The sequence below is a fragment of the Anomaloglossus baeobatrachus genome, chromosome 1, assembly GCF_048569485.1.
Source record: "Anomaloglossus baeobatrachus isolate aAnoBae1 chromosome 1, aAnoBae1.hap1, whole genome shotgun sequence".
NCBI classification, from domain to species: Eukaryota; Metazoa; Chordata; class Amphibia; order Anura; family Aromobatidae; genus Anomaloglossus; species Anomaloglossus baeobatrachus.
The window spans coordinates 636170213-636193373 of NC_134353.1; the positions used below are offsets into that span (position 1 = coordinate 636170213).

At 48.9% G+C, this 23161-nt stretch overlaps 1 protein-coding gene across 1 annotated transcript in view; it reads right to left on the bottom strand.

Moving 5' to 3' along the window:
* The window catches only part of LOC142317052 (uncharacterized), a 108168-nt gene that overhangs the window by 62986 nt on the left and 22021 nt on the right, over window positions 1-23161 (bottom strand). Inside the window, exon 4 of the mRNA XM_075353022.1 lies at window positions 17195-17482. Coding sequence (XP_075209137.1) covers window positions 17195-17482 — 288 coding nt within the window. The remainder of the gene's footprint in view (window positions 1-17194; window positions 17483-23161) is intronic.

Here is a 23161-nt window from a genome sequence, read left to right on the forward strand (position 1 = left end):
CCCCAAGCCTGCCTGGTCAGGCCACCAGCGTTCTCACTGCGCAGAAGGAATCACGCACCCCTCATTACTATGCTGGTAGCAGAGCGCAACGGCATCAGGCGGTCTTTAGCTTGACATGTCTTGGAAATAGGAGTCACACAGCGGCTGAGTTGTGGGCAGCTCTGGAGACTGAGTTTAATAAATGGTTGTCTCGACTCAACCTGCAGCCTGGTAAGGCCGTGTGCGACAATGCTGCAAACCTGGGTGCGGCTCTTCACCTGGGCAAGGTGACACACATGCCTTGTATGGCTCACGTGTTGAACCTTGTTGTCCAGCAATTTTTAACACACTATCCCGGCCTAGATGGCCTTCTGACCAGGGCACGAAAACTGTCTGCTCACTTCCGCCGTTCAACCGCTGCAGCTGAGCGACTTGCATCGCTCCAGAAGTCTTTCGGCCTGCCGGTTCATCGCCTGAAATGCGATGTGGCGACACGCTGGAATTCGACTCTCCACATGTTACAGCGACTGTGGCAGCACCGCCGAGCCCTGGTGCAATACGTCATGACGTATAGCCTGGGCCAACGAGATGCAGATGTGGGACAGATCACCCTGATGGAGTGGTCTCAGATCAAGGACCTATGCACCCTTCTGCACAGTTTCGACATGGCGATGAATATGTTTAGCGCTGACAATGCCATTATCAGCATGACAATTCCAGTCATTTACATGCTGGAGCACACGCTAAACACTATTCGGAGTCAGGGGGTGGGACAACAGGAAGGGGAGGAACTACAGGAAGATTCATATGCACAAGACACAACAACATCACCAAGGTCCAGACGTTCATCATCACCAACGCGGCAGGCATGGGACCATGGGGGACAGGGATCAACAAGGGCGCATGGTAGCAGGCGAAATGTTGAGGAATGTGCAGGAGAACATGAAGAAATGGAGGACGAACTGTCCATGGACATGGAAGACTCAGCTGATGAGGGAGACCTTGGTCAAATTTCAGTTGAAAGAGGTTGGGGGGAAATGTCAGAGGAAGAAAGAACGGTTAGCACCTCTATGCCACAAACACAGCGTGGACTTGGTCCGCATGGCTGCGCAAGACACATGAGCGTCTTCTTGCTACACTACCTCCAACATGACCCTCGTATTGTCAAAATCAGAAGTGATGATGACTACTGGCTTGCCACACTATTAGATCCCCGGTACAAGTCCAAATTTTGTGACATAATTCCAGCCTTAGAAAGGGACGCACGTATGCAGCAGTATCAGCAGAAGCTGTTACTCGATCTTAGCTCGGCTTTTCCACCAAACAACCGTGCAGGTGCAGGGAGTGAATCTCCCAGTTGTAACTTGACAAACATGGTACGGTCTCGTCATCTTCAACAGTCTACCCGTACCAGTAGCACCGTATCTGGTGCTGGTAACAGCAATTTTATTGAATCTTTTCATAATTTTTTTAGACCGTCCTTTGCAAGGCCACCAGAGACAACAAGTCTGACACATAGTCAACGGCTGGAGAGGATGATACAGGAGTATCTCCAAATGAACATCGATGCCATGACTTTGCAAATGGAGCCTTGCTCATTTTGGGCTTCAAATCTTGAAAAATGGCCAGAGCTCTCAACTTACGCCTTGGAGATTTTGTCGTGTCCAGCTGCCAGCGTTGTCTGTGAACGTGTCTTCAGTGCTGCTGGGTGTGTGCTGACAGATAAGCGCACGCGTCTGTCCAGTGACAATGTGGACAGACTAACGTTCATCAAAATGAACAAGTCATGGATCCACAAGGAATTTACTACCCCTGTGTCATCCTGGGGAGAATAAATGCTTGTGGATTTGGAATGTGCTTGATGCAAATCAAAACATCCTGTTTGCAACTAGGGCACAAGTGCTGCCACTGATGGCGTGTCTGTGTGGCCCAATTTTTGGAAAAAAAGGGAGACCCCGCTTGGAGTAACCCTTGCTTGCTGTGTTTTTAAAAATGATCCAAGATGAACAGAGCTGGGATCAGGAAAGACTTTGCTACCTATCCCGGTGTCATCCTGGGGATGGTTAAGTATGGCGTATTTTTGAATGTGCTTGATGCAAATCTAGCTGTGAAGTGTACAACTGGGGCACAAGTGCTGCCACTGAAGGGGTGAGTGTCTGTGTGGCCCAATTTTTGGAAAAAAGGGAGACTCCACTTGGAGTAACTCTTGCTTACATTGTTTTTTAAAAGGAGCCAAGATGAACAAGTCATGGTTCAGCAAAGACTTTGCTACCTACCCCGGGGTCATCCTGGGAACGGTTAAGTATGGCGTATTTTTGAATGTGCTTGATGCAAATCTAGCTGTGAAGTGTACAACTAGGGCACAAGTGCTGCCACTGAATGGGTGGGTGTGTGTGGGGCACAATCTTTGGAAAAAAAAGGAGACTCCGCTTGGAGTAACCCTTGCTTACATTGTTTTTAAAAATGGTCCAAGATGAACAGAGCTGGGATCAGGAAAGACTTTGCTATCTACCCCGGTGCAATCCTGAGGACGGAAAAGGATGGCGTATTTTTGAATGTGCTTGATGCAAATCTAGCTGTGAAGTGTACAACTGGGGCACAAGTGCTGCCACTGAATGGGTGGGTGTGTGTGGGGCACAATCTTTGGAAAAAAAAGGAGACTCCGCTTGGAGTAACCCTTGCTTGCTGTGTTTTTTAAAAGGAGCCAAGATGAACAGAGCTGGGATCAGGAAAGACTTAGCTACCTACCCCGGTGTCCTCCTGGGGACGGATAAGTATGGCGTATTTTTGAATGTGCTTGATGCAAATCTAGCTGTGAAGTGTACAACTGGGGCACAAGTGCTGCCACTGAATGGGTGGGTGTGTGTGGGGCCCAATTTTTGGAAAAAAGGGAGACTCCGCTTGGAGTAACCCTTGCTTGCTGTGTTTTTAAAAATGATCCAAGATGAACAGATCTGGGATCAGCAAAGACTTTGCTACCTACCCCGGTGCAATCCTGAGGACGGAAAAGTATGGCGTATTTTTGAATGTGCTTGATGCAAATCTAGCTGTGAAGTGTACAACTGGGGCACAAGTGCTGCCACTGAAGGGGTGGGTGTGTGTGTGGCCTAATTTTTGGAAAAAAGGGATTACTCCGCTTGGAGTCACCTTGTGGTGTTTTACATGATTTTAGAAGGGCGTGCCATGCCTATATCTGTGTCTCCTCCTCTTTTTTCTTGTCCAGCTCTTTTGTTTTCGCATGAGTATATGTCCTTGTCACTTTCCCATGTGTTGTGAGTTGTTTGTCACCTTTTGGACACCTTTGAGGGTGTTTTCTAGGTGTTTTTATGTGTTTGTGATTGCCTGCCATTGTTTCCTATGCGGTTCGAGTTCGGTTCGTCGAACGTTCGCCGAACTGAACTCGAACGAGACCTCCATTCGATGAACCGAACTCGAGCCGAATCGCGGCTGGTTCGCTTATCTCTAGTTAAAACCCAATATTGAAACATATTTTTCCAATCTTTTTTTTTTTATTATAGATTTTTTTTGTATTGTCTGTCAAATACCATAAAGACAGACAGCATGTCTAAGGGCCTGTTCACATTTAATTTTTTTTGACTGTATACACTGGTAAAAGGTCCTATATTTTAATTCACGGTAGTGGCATACTGTATGCCTGAATCTATCAGGGTGTCACAGGGAACTGCACTCCTTTCCCTTCTGGTGCAGAGCTCAACCCCATATGGTTCTGGGTTCCTACACACTGGTATTGCTTCCATCAGCACTCAAATCCTAACCACACCTCACACCACACACTGCCAGGCACACCAGTGGGTGGTCTAGCTGGAACAGGGCCACTCGCCTAGGGGTCAGGCAGACTGGTGGGAGGGAGGAAGTCAGTGAGAGGAAGTGGAGAGCAGAGCTTAGGAGAGTCAGTTCGGTAGTAGGTCCCAAAGAGTGAGGAGCTGGGAGTTGGAGCTTCCTGTGGACTTTTGGTTAAGTCACGGACAGTGGTCTGGGCCCGGCGGAGTTGGAGACCCGGTCGCAGGGTATTGGAGAAGGGTGCCCAGACTTAGTTTTGGAGAACGGTCGGCACCGGAAAATCAAGTAACCCAGACCGGTACCGAGCACGGCAGGGTACTGGACCCTAGATCAGGCAGTAACTTCACGCAACCTGATAATTAACTTGTGGAGGATAGTCTCTTTATGAACTTTCCCTAAGAGCTCAGAGATCGAAGGCAATAACACAATGAGGGGGATAGGTCTTTCCAGCTTATGCAGCCTGCAAAGATCCCAAGTATCAGCTATCGAGAGCACAGCTCCTCTATTTAATTATAGAGAGCTGGACCCCGACCTCTTCAGGTCGAGGGGTCACTCAGAAACATCTAAAACACATGTGCATGGAGGCAGGATCCAGACTACTAGCGATACCAATGGGGACGGATTCCCGGACGAGCTCTCCCAAAGTGGCAGCGGCACCCAGAGACTTGGTTTACTTCTGTGTCAGAGTCTACTTAACGGTCGCATCAACATCCACACGGCCTGCGTGAGTGTGCTGCTTTCTCTGCGTCCGGCCTGCCCATATAGCCTGCACCATGCTATCCACCACCCATCTCCATCCAGAGTCCCGGGGTCTTCCCTACACTTGGAAGGAACACTATCTGGCTGCCCCACTCCATCTCCCCTGGGTACTCCCATCGGCAGCAGCGGTACTCCCCTGACCATGAACCACGGGTGGCGTCATGAACTCTCCCCTTGTAAATATTCCCCTTTACACTTGAAATGGCCGCAAGCCCCCGAGTCCAGAGACCCTCGAGCCACGGTAACCCCCGGATCCGAGCAGTAAGACTGCTGCAGAGGCGTCACACCTCAAATTCCTGGTGTCATGAACAGGATTCGGACTGGGCCCACTAACCTGGGTGACGTGCGCCTTGAAAAATCCAAGCTGCGGTGTCAAAATTCGATTCCCACCATTTTCCTCCATCTTTGGCGCCTAAACACCATCTTCCCAACCAAAAGCGCGTGAAGCTGGAGCTCCACCCCTCGTCCTGAGAGCGCATCCGGAAACCGGAAGTGGCCGGGCCTGGAAGTTCCCAGTGATCCCCTGCGTTAGAGAGTGATTGCTAATGAAAACCAAGGGGGAAGATGTCAGTGCCAGACGATGGGAGCACAGGAGCGCTACCTCCACCAGAGCAGGGGGATGCGGACGCGGCGAGCCTCGCTCCTGTCACATGAGCGGTGGCACCCGGGACTGAGGCGGTTGCGCCGATTATGCCAATTACCTTGCCCTATGTGCCCGGCATCGCCTGGCAACCTCAGTACGATGGCCGACCTGATGCCTTGCAGGGATTCAAGTGGAAGATCTGCACAGTGCTGGATATGTATGCCCTGACCGGACATCAGCGAGCGTCTGTGGTACTCGGTGAACTGACAGGCACAGCTGAGCTGGAGGTAGAGACTTGGACTGACGAGGATCGGGTCTTGGTACCCGCCATTTTTGAATGACTGGGTGCTGCATTTGAGACTCGTCCTGAGGCTGAGCTGAGGATGAGGTTCTACAGCTGCAAACAGCGCCCCCAAGACACCATTCGAGACTATGCCCTGAAGCAGCAAGCGGCGCTGCGGACTTTGAAATTGGTCAACACCATCAGTGACCAAGAGGGGAGCGAGATGCTTGTCAAGCAGTTCCTGCAGGGCCTGGGGTCAGTGGAAGACCGCAAGCAGCTATGGCTGTGGGCCCTGGAGCATCCTACATTGGACTTTGCTATTCTGAAAGAACCGGCTATCAAAACCTTGCAGCCCCTGGAGGCTACTGACTCTCCCCTCCAACCCTGGCAAGCTGATGCCTCTCCTCTACATGCAAAGCCTCTGGCCTTAGCATTGCCAGAGCCAACATCCCCGGCAATGCCTGTAGTCGGAACCAGTGACTTGTCTTCACAGGTATAGCAGCTGAGCAGCAACGTCGCCAGGATCCTAGAATCAATGCAGCTCAAGCGAAAGACCAAGCCAGCAGGGAAGATCCAGCTAGCCGACTGCCTGGAGGATGTCCCCTGGATGAGAGAGAGGACCACGATGTACAGTGGAAGGAACAGTGACTAGCATGAACAGCTTGACTGTTATAAATGTAATAACACTGGCCACTATGCCCGGTTCTGTCCTTTAAACGGGCAACCCCTGGAGCCAAGGGCCAATCCCCAGGAATAAACTCTCAAGGCCCAGCAGACTGGCAAGAGCAGTATGTGGGAGGACGGCCCATCGTTTCCATCACCGTGGATGGGATCCCGACCTCTGCACTCCCTGATACCGGCTCCCAGGTAACAACTATCCCTTATGTGCTGTATAAGAAGTTTTGGTTAGATGATGAACTCACCCCACCAGATGACAACATTACCATCTACGCCGTCAACGGGTTACCAGTGACTCAAATTGGGTTCAAGGAGATGACCATTAAAGTGGGCCAGGTGGAGTTAGAGCGCCAAGGACTTATAGTCTTCCAAAATGACCCTAGTGACCGGAACCCTAAGATAATTTTGGGAACAAATGTCATTGAGAACCGCATGGGAGAAGTGTTGTTTTTACTCCAACAGCTATCTGAGACTGCAGGAGCAGGGCGACAGAGGGTCCTGCAACGAGATATCCGAGCCCTCCTGCAGCGGCAACTGGTAAATCTATCTGGTGGAGATATTGGCGGTGTATGGGTGATGGATGTAGCTCCTCTTGTAGTGCCCCCGCGGAGTGAGATGATGATATGGTGGTGCAGGGCAGCTGTAGGCTCCCGCAGACAAGATTACCAGGCAGTAGTAGAGCCCCTGCCCTCAGAGCACTGGCCCACAGTATTGACGGCTAGAGGGGTAGTCGATGTCCGGAAGGGGAGGGTGACTGTACGAGCATTGAATTGCGGGACGGAGGATGTTAAATGGCCCAGGTATGCCACAATTGCCAAGCTGTTCACAGTAAACGCAGATGTCATTCAGACAGCGAAATCCCCAAACACATCAGACCAGTCTCCCAGTGACAGTTCTCAAGGGCAGTTAGAAAAGTGGTGCCAGGAGCTACACGTAGGCACTGACTCTACACCTCCACATCACAAGCAGGGGTTTTACAGGGTAGTATAGGAGTACAAACAAGTCTTTAGCAAGTACCCACTAGATTTCGGGAGGATAAAAGGGGTACAACATCACATACCCACAGGTGCTCATTCACCCATAAAGGAGAGGTACAGGCCCATACCACCTGCCCATTACCAATGCGCAAAGGACATGCTGAGAAACATGAAGGAGGCTGGAGTCATCCGTGATAGTTGCAGCCCCTTGGCAGCTCCCCTGGTCCTGGTCAGGAAGAAGGACGGCACTATGAGGATGTGCGTGGATTACAGGCAAATCAATAGCAATAGGATCACGCATAAGGATGCCTACCCTCTTCCCCGAATTGAAGAGTCCCTGGCTGTCTTGAAATCTGCCAATTACTTCTCCACCCTTGACCTTACTAGTGGATACTGGCAAGTGGCTGTTGCTGAAGAGGACCATGAGAAGACTGCCTTTGCCACCCCGATGGGATTATGTGAATTCAACAGCATGCCATTCGGGCAGTGCAATGCACCGGGAACATTTCAGAGACTTATGGGGTGCTGCTTGGGCCACTGCAACTTTGAAACTGTCCTTCTTTACGTGGATGACATCATTGTGTATTCCAAAACATATGAAGAGCATCTGGAACATCTGGCGAAAGTGTTCGAAGCCCTATCCAGGTATGGGATGAAGCTAAAGCCAGTCACCAGTGTCACCTACTGAAACCTAAGGTCCAGTACCTGGGACATGTGGTCAGTGCCAAGGGCGTGGCACCGAATCCCGAGAAGATCACGGCTATTCAGAACTGGCCAAGGCCCAATACTGTCATAGAAGTGCGGCAGTTCCTGGGTCTGATGGGGTACTACCGAAGGTTTGTGAAAGGCTACACCAAGATGGCGGCTCCCTTTCAAGATCTCCTGGTTGGGCAACCGAAGCATGGTAAGACTTCTAGCCCTCCATTTACGTGGGGTGAGGAACAGAAAGATTCCTTCAGACGGATGAAGTCAGCTCTGACAGGAAATGAGATTCTAGCATACCCTGACTACAGTCTCCCATTTGTACTGTACATGGATGCCAGCAACGTAGGATTGGGAGCTGTCCTGTCCCAGGTGCAGAAGGGCAAGGAGAAGGTGATTGCCTATGCCAGCAGGAAGCTGCGGCCTACAGAAAGAAACCCTGAGAACTACAGTTCTTTCAAGTTGGAATTCCTGGCACTTGTCTGGGCTGTAACCGAGAGATTCAAGCATTACCTGGCCTCTGCAAAATTTACCATGTACACGGATAACAATCCCTTGACCCACCTGGACATGGCGAAGCTGGGGGCACTGGAGCAACGTTGGGTTGCGCGACCGGCGAATTATGACTTCACCATAAAGTATAGAGCTGGTCATAAGAACACCAATGCTGATGCATTGTCCAGAATGCCTCATTTGTCTGATGATGGGAGAGATGAAGACGACCTGGAGGAGATTGAGTTGCCCGATTTCCATCGGCCTGACAGCCTGGAGAAACCTCCATCTCACAGCAGTCAGCAAGAGGCCGCCTTCAACCCACTACTCCATCATGGTTGGCAGGAAGTGCAAGATAATAACCTTGCAATCAGATTAATCAAAACCATAGTGTCCCAAGCTGATTCCCACCTGGGACCAGGTGCTCTAAAGGAAGCTAAAAAGTTGTGGAAGGACCGTAGTTGACTGTATCTCCACCGGGGCAGGTTGTGCAGAAGTCTCACTAATCCCAAAACGCTTGAGAGAGTGTTCCAGATAGTGATACCTAAAGCATATGTACCGGTGGTCCTGGAAGTGTACCACGACAGAGCTGGGCACTTTGGATGGAAGAAGCTAGAAATGTTGCTGAGAAGTCACTTCTACTGGATTGGGATGAGAGACACCATAGAGGCATGGTGCAGAAACTGTGGTCCTTGCACCTTGAGGAGGAAAGATAGCATTAGTCAGCGAGCACCACTCCAACCAATAGTCACCAAACAGCCCTTGGAAATTGTATCTTTGGATCACATCAAGCTCACCCCAAGCAGGAGTGGTTATACCTATGCACTCACGATGGTGGACCACTATACCAGATTCCTGGTGGTGGTACTGTGGCGCCCCTGAGGCTTCCGTCGCCACAGGTCATTGCACCCCATCCAGCGGTGTGATGCCCCATTCTGGGAGAGGAAGAGAGTGAACTCCGGTCCCCTGGTAAATCCACACTACACCCATTGTTAGGTACATACTGGGACCAGGGAAAGTGGCAGTTACCCCCCCATGCTGCATGCTGGGAGGAGACATAAGACCCATCCCTGCTCCCATAGGGTGGTAGCTTAGCAACTGGGGAGGTTGGAGGAGCCATCTGAGAGCAGAGACAGAGAGGAAGGTCTAGTGAAGGCAGTTTACCTCAGAGAGTGAGAGAGTGAGGAGCCAGCATGTAGTTGGAGAAGAAGAACAAGAGAAAGGAGGGAGGAGGAGGCCTGCTGGAGGCAGGCAAGGAGGAAAGAAAGAAAGAAAGAAGGAAAGAAAGCTCCAAGTCAGACAGGAGCAGAGAAACAGAAGGAGACGCTTCCTGGTGAAGATCCTGGGACCCAGAGGTCCAGGTGACACCATGTAGAAGACAGAAGGAGTCGCAGGGCCACGGGTAGTCTGTATAGCTGTCGGGGCAGTTTAGAGCTACGGTGGCCTGTTCCACAATAACATCGGTGGAGGGATCAAGCTGCAACAGGGGACGGTCCCTAGAGACTGGAGGAGTGCAAAATCATCTCCAAACGGTAAAAACCGAGGCCCAGGGAAGGTTGTAAACTCCCCGGGCCAGAACCCATAGCAGAACTTCCAGAAAAGGGGTAATCAGCCGACAGGTGACCCCCCAGCCTGGAGGCTGTAGTGGAGGCCAAGCCAGGTTTATCCTAGTAAAGGCAAGGCTAAGGAAGACAGCAGAAGATAGAGACACTTAAGAGAAGGGTACCGGATTTTACTCTCAGAATCACCCAGAAACGGCGGAGGTCCCTGACGGTGGTCCCAGCAGTCCAAGGGTCCCAACAGTACTGTGACAAGAAGTGTGAGTAAAGAACTTGAACTGCACCCTTGGAGTGGTCTCTGTTATTCCAGCTGCATAGACATTCACAAGCACCAACAGTGCCCCGGGCATTGCTCCACCTGTGGGGAGCAGTACCATCATAGCTGCCACATCATCACCCCGGAGGCCTTACACAGCAGCGGCGGCTTCATAGCCGCATACCACAGGTGGCGTCACGAACACAAACTTTATTCACTAAGCCACATAATCTACTGACACCCACCAGGGCCACGGAGCCGGGCCCAGCCACCACTGACTACCACCGGACTAGTCCGGCCCGGCACCGGGTGTCCCATAGCCCTGGGGTGGGCGAGTCAGTACCCGTCAAAGATCTAACTGCCAGCACTGCAGTGAAGGCATTTCAGGCACACTTTTGTAGACCGCATGGGTATCCAGACTAAGGGGCCCTTTGCACACTACGACATCGCAGGTGCGATGTCGGTGGGATCAAATCAAAAGTGACGCACTTCCGGTGTTGCTCTCGACATCGTAGTGGGTAAATCGTTTTAACTACGATTACCGAGCGCAAAAGCGTCGGTATCGCATGATCGGTGTAGTGTCGGTCATTTTCATTATTTTGGCTGCAGCTACAGTACGTACGATGTTGTTCCTCGTTCCTGTGGCAGCACACATTGCTGTGTATGAAGTGGCAGTAGCAAGGAACATCTACCTGCGTCCCGTCTGAAATGCGGAAGGAAAGAGGTGGGCAGGATGTTTACGTCCTGCTCATCTACGCCCCTCCGCTTCTATTGGCCGCCTGCCGTGTGACGCAGGGCAGGTAAGTGCATGTGAAGCTGCCGTAGCGATAATATTCGCTACGGCAGCTATCACAAGATATCGCAGCTGCGACGGGGGCGGGGACTATCGCGCTCAGCATCGCAGCATCGGCTTGTGATGTTGTAGTGTGCAAAGGGCCCTTAAGTCCTCACAGACCAAGGTCCTGCATTTGAGGCTGAGATCTTCAAAGAATTCTGCAACCTGTATGGATGTAAGAAGATACGCACTACGCCCTACCATGCCCAAATGAATGGGATGTGTGAAAAGAAGAACCATCTGGTTATTAACCTGTTGAAGACTCTACCACTCGAGGAGCAGAATCAGTGGCCTGAAAAACGGCCAGAACCTGTTGACATTTACAACAATATACCTGTGAGCTCCACCAAATGTACCCCCGCTTACCTGATGAGGGCCAGACCTGGGAGACTCCCAGTGGACTTAGAAATGGAAGTTGAGCCATCTGAAACTTACTTGCCCAATACAGATTGGGACTCATGCCACCAGATCCAGTGCAAGCAAATTCAAGAGTATGTTGAAGATAATTTGAACCAGAGTAGAGAAAAGCAATAACAGAACTTCAACAAGCAAGCAAGAGCTACTCCTTTCTCACCAGGTGAAGTGGTACTGAAGAGAAAGAGAAAATTACACAAATTGGATGATCAATGGGAAAAGGAACCCTACGTGGTGCAGCCCTCCAACTTTGACAATAGGAAGACTTGCCTTATTAGCAAAGATCAAGGGAGGACTACGTCTGCCATCTCCAGAGATCATTTAAAGAAATGTCCAGAACCTTTAAGAGTCCCAGATGAATTCCAGCCCCAACCTCAAGTTGTGGAAAGGAAAAGAAGACCATCCGTACCATCCTAGGTGATTTTCCAGAAGACTGGCCTATGCAAAACGGAGCAGTGATAGTCCCTGTTCTAACATTCCCAAAAGCCATGGAAGAACCAGAGCAAGAAAGGCTTGTTGACACTGCACCCACTCCCGCACCTAGGGTAGCACCCATACCTTTTCCACGAACATGTAGGCTCTTACCAACAACACTCGCAACCAGTAGCGAGGAACCTGTAGCAGACACTGCCACACGACAGGGGTTAGAGGACAGTTCAGAGTTGAGGAGGTCGACCCGTATTAACTTTGGTCAGCCCCTACTGAGATATAGGGAGTAATGGTAGTACTTTTAATGTTTAAAAGTTATGTTTTATGTTAATGTAAAATGTTGAAAATGCCAATTCTCCGAATACGTAACCTGATTTAGAAGTTTTTAATGTTTGCACCCGGTGCATGGACCCTGTATTATCCTTCATTATTAAATATGGACCATGGCTGCAGGGCTGGCAACAGCCAGCACGAACTGCCTATTGTATAAAGTTGCGCCTCGTGCGCCCACCAGAGTCGTCTTTTACAAATCCAGGACTTCAACACTGTCACCAGGGACTGCCAAGTTGCCTGGAAAAAGGATGTCCACCAGAATTAGAGGTGGCACCAAGGATCCAGGGTGTTTGGGTGGCGGGTTGAAGGGAGAGGGACAATGGGAATGGACTGTCGCAGGAAGGGGCTGCAGCAGAGAAAGCTGAGCCACCAACTACCGCTACAACCAATTGCATTCCCCGTTGTTTTTGGTAAATGAACTCTAAGAGTTTAAGTAACTTCAAGTACAGTGCCTCCCCTGTGTGGGATGAATAAGTATTTATAACTTGTTATTCTTTCTTTCAGTTGAAAAAAAAAAAATCCTCTGGGTGTCCTGTAGCTCGGGGACGATCTACTTGTAATGAAGGGTAAATGTGACGCCCCTGTATCTATCAGGGTGTCACAGGGAACTGCACTCCTTACCCTTCTGGTGCAGAGCTCAACCCCCCATGGTTCTGGGATCCCAACTGTTGGTATTGCTTCCATCAGCACTCAAATCCTAACCACACCTCACACCCCACCCTGTTAGGCACACCAGTGGGTGGTCTAACTTGAACAGGGCCACTCGCCTAGGGGTCCTGCAGACTGGTGGGAGTGAGGAAGTCAGTGAGAGGAAGTGGAGAGCAGAGCTTAGGAGAGTCAGTTCGGTAGTAGCTCCCAAAGAGTGAGGAGCTGGGAGTTGGAGCTTCCTGTGGACTTTTGGTTAGGTCACGGACAGTGGTCTGGGACCGGAGGAGTCGGAGACTCGGTCGCAGGGTATTGGAGAAGGGTGCACAGACTTAGTTTAAGTTTAAGTGATGTGCCTCCCCTGTGTGGGATGAGAAATTGTTGAATTAAAAATGTTACTTCTTTTTCTCTTTCAGTTAAAAACATAATAAACCTCTGGGTGTCCTGTAGCTCGGGGACAAGCTACGTTTAACCAAGGGGGAATGTGCCGCCCCTGAACTAGTCAGGGTGTCACAGGGTACTGCACTCCTTTATTCTTCTGGTGCAAGACTCAACCCCCCATGGTTCTGGGATCCCATACTCCATCAGCATCCAAATCCTAGTCACATCTCACACCACTCCCTGTCAGGCACACCAGTGGGTGGGCCAGCTGGAAATGGGCCACTCGCCTAGGGGTCAGGCAGGCTGGTGGGAGGGAGGAAGTCAGAGAGAGGAAGGGGAGAGCAGAACTTAGTCAGTGAAGTAGTAGCTCTCAAAGAGTGAGGAACTGGGAGTTGTAGCTCCCTGGGGACTTTTGGCTAGGTAGCAGGCGGTGGTCTGGGACCGAAAGAGTTGGAGACCCGGTCGCAGGGTATTGGAGAAGGGTGCCCGGTTTAGTTTTGGAGAACGACCTAGTAACCGAACCAGGACCGAAAGCATGGCAGGGTACTGGACCCTAGGTCAGGGAGTAGCTTCACGCAACCTGATAATTAACCTGTGGAGGATAGTCTCTTTATGAACTTTCCCCAAGAGCTCAGAGATCGAAGGCTACAACACAACGATGGCGATAGGGCTTTCCAGCTTATGCAGCCTGCAAAGATCCCAAGTGTCAGCCATCGAGAGCACAGCTCCTCTATTTAATTATAGGGAGCGGAACTCCGACCGCTTCAGGCTGAGGGGTCACTCAGAAACATCTAAAACACATGTGCATGGAGGCAGGATCCAGACTACTAGCGATACCAATGGGGATGGATTCCTAGATGAGCTCCCCCAAAGTGGCAGCGTCACCCAGAGACTTGGTTTACTTCTGTGTCAGAGTCTACTTAACGGTCGCATTAACATCCACACGGCCTGAGTGAGTAAGCTACTTTCCTTGTGTCCGGCCTGCCCACAAAGCCTGCATGATCCTATCCACCACCCATCTGCATCCAGAGTCCTGGGGTCTCCCCTACACGTGGAGGGAACACCATCTGGCTGCCCCACTCCATCTCCCCTTTGTACTTCCATCGGCAGAGGCGGTACTCCCCTGACCGCGAGCCACAGGTGGCGTCACAAACTCTCCCTTTGTAAATATTCCCCTTTACATTTGAAGTGGCCGCAAGCCCCCTGGTCCGGAGACCCTCGAGCCACGGTAACCCCTGGATGCGAGCAGTGAGACTGCTGCAGGGGCGGCACAATAGAATATCCAAAATAAAATCCAGAAAATCACATAATAATTATATTACATTATAATATAAATTATAGAAATGTAATTGCATTTTGCACAGAGAAATAAGTATTTGATCCCCTACCAACCATTAAGAGTTCTGGCTCCTGCAGTCCACTTAGACGCTCCTAATCAACTCATTACCTGCATTGAAGACAGCTGTCTTAAATTGTCACCTGTATAAAAGACTCCTGTCCACAGACAGTCAATTAATCAGTCAGACTTTAACATCTACAACATGGGCAAGACCAAAGAGCTTTCTAAGGATGTCAGGGACAAGATCATAGACCTGCACAAGGCTGGAATGGGCTACAAAACCATAAGTAAGACACTGGGTGAGAAGGAGTCAACTGTTGGTGCAATAGTAAGAAAATGGAAGAAACACAAAATGAGTGTCAATCGACACTCATGATCATCCAGGATCATGAGGAAGGTGAGAGATCAGCCAAAACCTACAAGGGGGGAATTGTTAATGATCTCAAGGCAGCCGGGACCACTGTCACAAAAAAAAAACATTGGTAACACATTACGTAGTAATAGCTTGAAATCATGCAGTGCCCGCAAAGTCTGATTGGGAGAAGGTGCTTTGGTCAGATGAGACAATAATTGAGCTCTTTGGCATTAACTCAACTTGCCGTGTTTGGAGAAAGAGAAATGCTGCCTATGACCAAAGAACACCGTCTTCACTTTCAAGCATGGAGGTGGACACATTATGTTTTGGGAGTGTTTCTCTGCTAAGGGCATAGGACTACTTCACCACATCAATGGCACAATGGATGGAGCCATGTACCATAAAATCCTGAGTGACAACCTCCTTCCCTCCACCACGACATTAAAAATGGGTCACGGCTGGGTCTTCTAGCACGACAATGACCCAAAACATACAGCCAAGGCAACAAAGGAGTGGCTGCAAAAGAAGCACATTAAGGTTATAGAAAACTTATCGAGGGAGCTGAAGCTCCGAGCTGCCAAGCGACATCCTCAAAATCGTAATGATTTAGAGATGATGTGCAAAGAGTAGTGAACAAAAATTCCTCCTGAGATGTGCGCAAACCTCATCATCAACTCCAATAATGTCTAAATGCTGTACCAGCCAACAAGTGTTTTACCACCAAGCATTAAGCCTAGGTTGCCAGAAGGATCAAATACTTATTTTTCCTCTGCAAAATGTAAATAAATTTATATTTATACAATGTGATTTTCTGGATTTTATTTTGGATATTCTGTCACTGTTAAAATTAACCTACTCTTAAAATTATAGACTGTTCATGTCTTTGTCAGTGGGCAAACTTACAAAATCAGCAAGGAATAAAATAATTATTTCCTTTGCTGTATGTACTGTGTAATGGCTGTGTCTGCAATACAGGAACATGGTCTGATCATACCACATTTCCATGAGCAGGGGAGGAAGTTGTGTGACTGATGCAACGGATGCATTGCAGATAGTGGCACAACTGATGCGACTGATGCTGAAAAAAAACGGATGTTTTTTATTGTTTTTTGGTTTTTTTTACTGTTTGGCTTGGCAATCAGCTGACTGCTCACAAAAGCCGAGTGATCAGCCGGCCGGCTTTTGTGAGCAATCAGCTGATCTCCCAGCGGCTGGCTTTTATGAAGATCAGCTGATCATTCGGCCGCCGTCTTTTATGAAGATCAGCTGATCAGCCAGCAGCCGAACGATCAGTTGATTGCTCACAAAAGCCGGCTGCTGGCTGATCAGATGATCGCTCATAAAATCCGTCTGATGAACTGATCGCTGACAAAAGCCGGCTTTTGTGAGCAATCAGCTGATCGGCTGGCGGGCGGCTTTTATGAGCGATCACCTGATCAGCCGGCAGCCGGTTTTTATGAAGATCAGCTGATCATTCGGCCGCCGGCTTTTATGAAGACCAGCTGATCGGTCGGTGGCCGAACGACCAGTTGATTGCTCACAAAAGCTGGGGGCTGGCTGATCAGCTGATCGCTCATAAAAGCCAGCCGCCGGCTGATCAGCTGATCGCTCATAAAAGTTGGCTGATTAGCTGATCGCTGACAAAAGCCGGCCGCTGGGCGATCAGCTGATCTTCATAAAAGCCGGCCATCGGGCGATCAGCTGATCTTCATAAAAGCCGGCCGCCGGGCGATCAGCTGATCTTCATAAAAGCTGGCCGCTGGGCGATCAGCTGATTGACTGCCGCTGGAGAGAGATTGCCCGGACATTGATTTCACACAAGCACTGAGCATGCTCAGTGTGAAACAACGCAATTCATCACTAAAAAAAGTTATATGCTGCGCTCAGTCAAAATAACGACTCAGCATCGGCCGGTGGATGCAACGCAGACACAATAATCGCAATCCATCGTCCATACAAGTCTATGGGAAACAACGCAAGCTGTTAACGGATTGCGCTGTTTTCCACAGCAGCGGATTGCGACTAACGCAAGTGTGAAAGTACCCTAACAGACAAATGGAAACAGGTACAAACTGAATATACCTTATTGTTTCAAAGTGCAACTGAAAAATCAGTGACCTGTAAAAGAAACAGAAGAGGCAGGCAGAGGGCGGAGAAGAAAACCACCCCTACCCCAAGTTCCGCCCTAATGCATAGATGAAATCATCATGAAAACTTTACAGGAAGATTATTCTGCAACGAAAGGCCGGATTTCTTCACTGCTTGTATCCATTTAATCAGAATAATAACATCATTATGGCCATGTATTTATTTTCTAGTACTAAATCCTGCTGACAGGCTCTCTTTAAATAGAAATGCTTATGTTTATACATATAAAGTACCCTATAAACTTACCAACTTTTTTTGAATCTTTAATGCTGATCAAAGGGCATGGCGATTGTGCCACACAAGACACATTCTTTACAGATTTCCAATCCCCTTGGGATACATTGCGGCTGTATTCCAAGCTTAGGCTATTTCGTACATGTTTAGTTGCCTGTATAGTTTTATCATCAAATTTCAGGAAAATTTCGTATGTGTCTAAATTAGTACCCAACACTGAGCAAATGACTCTGCCATTGTCTTGCACCAAATCTTCAACAGAAGGTAATTCCAGATTGACTACTGGCTTCGCAAAGTTTTCTGTAATGGAATATAGAAATATATCTCATAAGCACTATACTAAATAGGTAATATTTATCTGTTTAGAAATCAATCTTTATTTCATTAGATTTTCCACAGCTTATGCCCATAGATGATGACCAATGACCAATAGATGGATGCCCTCCCTTCACCAATTCACAGCCATAACATCACATGTCTAAAACGTTCTTTATTGAATTGTATGTGTATAGTGAATCAGGCAAATAAGCTACTCTGGATGTGTGTATTTACGGTATGTGGTGGGGAAAACCTATTGAATCTTGTCTAATTACTATTTTACAAAAATAGACAATACATGCAATTCAGCTTCCGCAGTCCATAAATACAAGTAAAGGGATTCCAAAGCTTACTGCTGAAAGAATAATAGGATATAACATATCAAACTCTATCCAGAATTGCAGTTACCCATATATATTAAGATATTAAACCTTTGTTAGAAAACATTACATCATTATACACAAAATAAACAACACATAAAGTGTAAAAATAAAAATCCAAATAGGATAGTATAATGATGTAACAGAAGAGTCAATTATCCATTCTTCAAAGGGGTCAAATATGTAAGACTGCCACTAAAGGGTTGCAGGGTCAGGTACAAGGCCAAGGATAAGGGATAATTTTTTCCATTGTGTATTGCACTGTTGTGCTTGTTTTGATAGCGATATTTACGCTATTTCAGAATGGGGATTCCTATATGTTATAAGGTCAAGACCTTTTTTACTGTATCTTTGCACTGCCAAGCTACCTTTTTATTAGTAGGGCATGACATAAAGGTTTTATGGGTTAGCCATCATTGAGTGGGAGCACCATTCTGGCATTATAGGGTGCATTAACTCTTTGAAAAGACCTTATTTAGGGTCTTCTTAACACATAAATAAGTCATTAACTTACCCTGTAACCCTTTTGTGCATTTCTTGCATATTGTACTCTTTGAAGAATGGTTAGTTGAATCTACTGCTGATAAGTCATTATACTATCCTATTGAGAATACTATTTTACATTCTATGTGTTGTTGGTTTTGTGGGTCATTTTTATAATGTTTTCTAATAAAGGTTTAATATTTTCATATGTATGGATAGCAGCAATTTTGGACAAAGGGATTATTAATCACTTTCAAATATTTTCTTAACGTGCCTAGAATTAGTTTTTAAAAAATGGTTATCCACCTACTGCAATGGAGCTATTCCTCTGAACTCAGTACTGTGTCCACCGCTGGTCTCCTTGTACCAACTTCTGGTGAAAGGTGACACGTAACAGCTAGTCAGTGACCGGTGATTGATGCAGCCTTCGCATTCTGGCTGAGCCATCTTTTCCTCTCTTACAGAATTTGAAGGTTGCAGAGGTCACGTGATACCCCCTGTTGGATGTTAATACCAGCAGGCCGGTGGGTGATACAATACCAAGTGCGGGTAAAAAGATACCAATGCAGTAAGTAGCGTTTTTTTTTTCTCCGCACCTTGGGCACATTATTGAAAGCAATGGAAAACCCCTTAAGTGCTGAAATGTACATTACACACTATATAGTGTGCTAGTCAACACCCATTTCATGATGGACTGCTATATGAATGTTAAATCACTCCCTGTACAATGTGCCACCTTTGATAATTGATACGTATTCAGCATTGATAGTGTGACTAGGGAGTGCATACCTACTCGCCTGTAGGCTGCTCCCCTGTAAGCTAAAAAATGTCCGAAAATTAGTTAGACTGATGAATTAGATTTGATGGACCTGAATTTGTTTCTAACCTACTTAACTAAATCCTACATTCCAGTGTGTAAGAGGACTTTTCACCAGTTTGAGCATATTGAACTGGCCACAACACGGAATAGTGGCTGCCTGCAGAGATTAATAAATGACAGTTTAATTTTTTATTCTCCTTTAAGTTGCAAAGTTATTAGCTAGTAACGTTTAGGTTATGCTTTGGATTAGTTCAAATGGGGCATTACCAGAGATTTTTCTTTGGCGGCAATTATTTCTTCCTCTGTATGACATTGACCACTTATTGTGAGGGCCAGGGAGGACTGGTAGGCCCAGGAGGTGGATCCACTGGACCGAGCACCCCACCTGGAGGGCAGGGTACACGGTAGCTGGAGCACTAACGTGGCAGGAACGGGTGCAGGTATCAGGAAGCAAAGACAGGACCGTGTCACTAAGGTCACAGCGTACTTTAAGGCAGTAATAGGAAACAGGAACAAAGACCTGAGCACCTAGCTCACAAGACAAGGCATAAAAACACAAACGATGATCAGGCGCCGCCCACATGGAGAGGCCAGTCTTATATACTCAGCACAGCCTCAGGTCATTTCCTGTTGCAGCAGTGCTGGGGCTATAAGACCAGGTGAGTGGGCGCGGCCCGGTCCTATACAGAACATTAGTCAGAATCAGACTCCTGAGACCAGGAAAAGGACTCTGGGGAGCAAGAGCGGGAGCGGTAGCCATGACCGGTGGACACGTGGACTGGATCAGTGGGTAAGGAGTGGTGCTCGGGCACGGGGAGCATGACAGTACCCCCCCTTGAAGCCCCCGTCTCCTAACAAAGGACCCCCGGGGTACCCGGGACCGAGCCCCCGGACCGTAACCCAGCGCAAAGGAAAGGAGGGACGGCTGACCCCATGCACCCTTCCGGACCGCAACATGCTTAACCGAAGATTTTCGAGCAGTGGCAACGGAAGCAACGGAAAGGGAAGGACAGTCAGAAGCAGGACTGGAATCCTGGACGACCGGATCGGGCGTCTCGGACCGGTTATCGGTCATAGTCTCATCCTCAGTAGCCGCGGGACTCAAAGTCTCAACTCTAGAAGGCGGTGAAATCAAAGTCTCATCTCCAGAAGATGGTGGAGTCAAGGTCTCAGAGACTGGGGACGATGGAACGACACTGGATAGCGTCGTCTCTTCTTCAGGGGTCGGTGGTTCCAACGGTTCAGGTGACAGGGACCGAGGAACAGGCTGTAGGCAGTGGTCATGACACAAGGGACTCCAGCGGGTAATCGTGCCAGAGCGCCAACTAATAACAGGGTCATGGAGTTTCAGCCAGGGCAGGCCCAACAGGAGCTCAGGAGCCATCCTCGGGATCACATAGAAGGCGATGGTCTCCATATGCGAAGTGCCAACCTGGAGGCTCACGGGCTCGGTAGTAAACCGGACAGGTTCGTAGAGCGGTTTGCCGTCCACTGAGGCGAACCAGAGAGGCTTCCTCAGCGGGGTGACAGGGACCTGGTATTTGTCTACAGTGGCCAGGTGAATAAAGTTGCCTGCTGCCCCGGAATCGATGTGGGCCTCAGCTGAAAACCGGGTCCCCTCTGTCGTCACCCGGACAGTCTGTTTAACTGGAACCAAAGGGATTTCGGTGGCAAGAGTGGCGGTTCCCACCATCCCTTGGACCTGGGGTCTACCTGGTTTCTCCGGGCAAGAACGGAGCGTATGTGAACCGTCTCCACAATAGAAGCACAGGCCCCGGGAGAGCCGTTCTGCACGGCGTTGCTTGGCTTGGGTCAGACGGTCCACTTGCATGGGTTCTGGCGATAAGTCACAGAAAGGCAGAGACGATGGAGCGGCAGACCTCTGTGGGGGCAAGATGTGGCAAGGTGGTTGCTTCTCCCGGACTACCTCCTGGGCACGCTCCTGAAAACGGAGGTCAATCCGAGTGGCCAGGGAAATCAAAGCGTCCAAGGTTCGTGGAACGTCACGGCCGGCTAGTTCGTCTTTGATGCGGCCAGAGAGACCTTCCCAAAAGGCCGCCGTCAAGGCCTCATTGTTCCAGCCCAGCTCAGAGGCGAGCGTGCGGAACTGGATGGTGTATTGGCTGACGGTCAGGGTCCCTTGGCGTAGCCGGAGAAGCGAAGAGGTCACTGCGGTAGTTCGTCCGGGCTCATCGAAGGTACTTCGGAAAGCTTGCAGGAACTCCTGGATGTCGGTGATCATCGGGTCCTCATTCTCCCACAGGGGGTTAATCCAGGCCAGGGCTTCACCTTCCAGGTGTGACATAAGGAACGCCACTTTAGCCTGGTCTGAGGTGAACAAGTGCGGGAGCAACTGGAAGTGCAAGGAGCACTGGTTCAGGAAGCCTCGGCAGGACTTGGGATCCCCTGCGTAGCGAGGCGGAGCAGCAAGGCGAAGTTGCGAGGCTGTGGAGGAACCTGGTTCAGACCTGGAGCCTGGTTGCTGCGTGGACGAGACGGCGGTCTGCAGCGTATATAACCGGTGGTCTACAGACGCCAGGAATTTCAGCATCCGGTTCAGGGTTTCACACTGTTGTGCCAGCTCCTGGCGCAGCTCAGCCAGCTCTGATTTCTGTGCCTCAGCGGGATCCATGGCCTGTGCTCCAGCGGGATCCATGGCCTGATCATACTGTGAGGGCCAGGGAGGACTGGTAGGCCCAGGAGGTGGATCCACTGGACCGAGCACCCCACCTGGAGGGCAGGGTACACGGTAGCTGGAGCACTAACGTGCCAGGAACGGGTGCAGGTATCAGGAAGCAAAGACAGGACCAGGTCACTAAGGTCACAGCGTACTTTAAGGCAGTAATAGGAAACAGGAACAAAGACCTGAGCACCTAGCTCACAAGACAAGGCATAGAAACACAAACGATGATCAGGCGCCGCCCACATGGAGAGGCCAGTCTTATATACTCAGCACAGCCTCAGGTCATTTCCTGTTGCAGCAGTGCTGGGGCTATAAGACCAGGTGAGTGGGCGCGGCCCGGTCCTATACAGAACATTAGTCAGAATCAGACTCCTGAGACCAGGAACAGGACTCTGGGGAGCAAGAGCGGGAGCGGCAGCCATGACCGGTGGACACGTGGACTGGATCAGTGGGTAAGGAGTGGTGCTGGGGCACGGGGAGCGTGACACTTATTGGCATGTAGGAACATACAGGAAGGAAAAAAGAACATGCCCCACAATACCTTAGAAAAGGCATTCTCCTATATGAGACATGTAATAACAGACAACCCTGCACTCACTGACCTCACTCCATATATGTGTGTGATTCCAAATTTCTTGGAGTAGTGCAAAGATGTGTGATTACATAGACCTTTCATCTCAGGTTAGTCAGTGTCGGGGGAAGGGCAGTCCAGCAGATCTGACAGCAGTGAAAGGAGTGCAGCTGCAGACCTGTTTGTAATGAGACAAAGCTTTGCTGTACCACACCTACCCCCAAAACTAGTTGCAGAGAGACGAAAGTGGAACTGTTTTTGTAAACTTTACAAGCTAATATCTCTGCATTGGAGAAGAGAAATAAAAAAAACCCCACAAAACAAAACAACATTTTTCTCAATTTTGCATTTACTATTCCATGATGTGGTCAGTTTAACATTATACAACTAGTGAAAGGTCACATACTATTTCATGACCCTGAAGTTTATGAGACTATGCTATATATATATTTAATTGCTACATTTAATTGCTAATTAAAGTGTATTTTTCAATGGCGGATCCCATATTATCTAAGTATACACTGTGTGCAGACTTATTAGGCAAATGAGTATTTTGATCACATGATACTTTTTATACATATTGTCTTATTCCAAGCTGTATAGGCTTGAGAGCCAACTACCAATTAAGTAAATATGGTAATGTGCATCTCTGTAATGAGGAGGGGTGTGGTGTAATGACCTCAACACCCTATATAAGGGGTGCATACTTATTGGGCAACTTCCT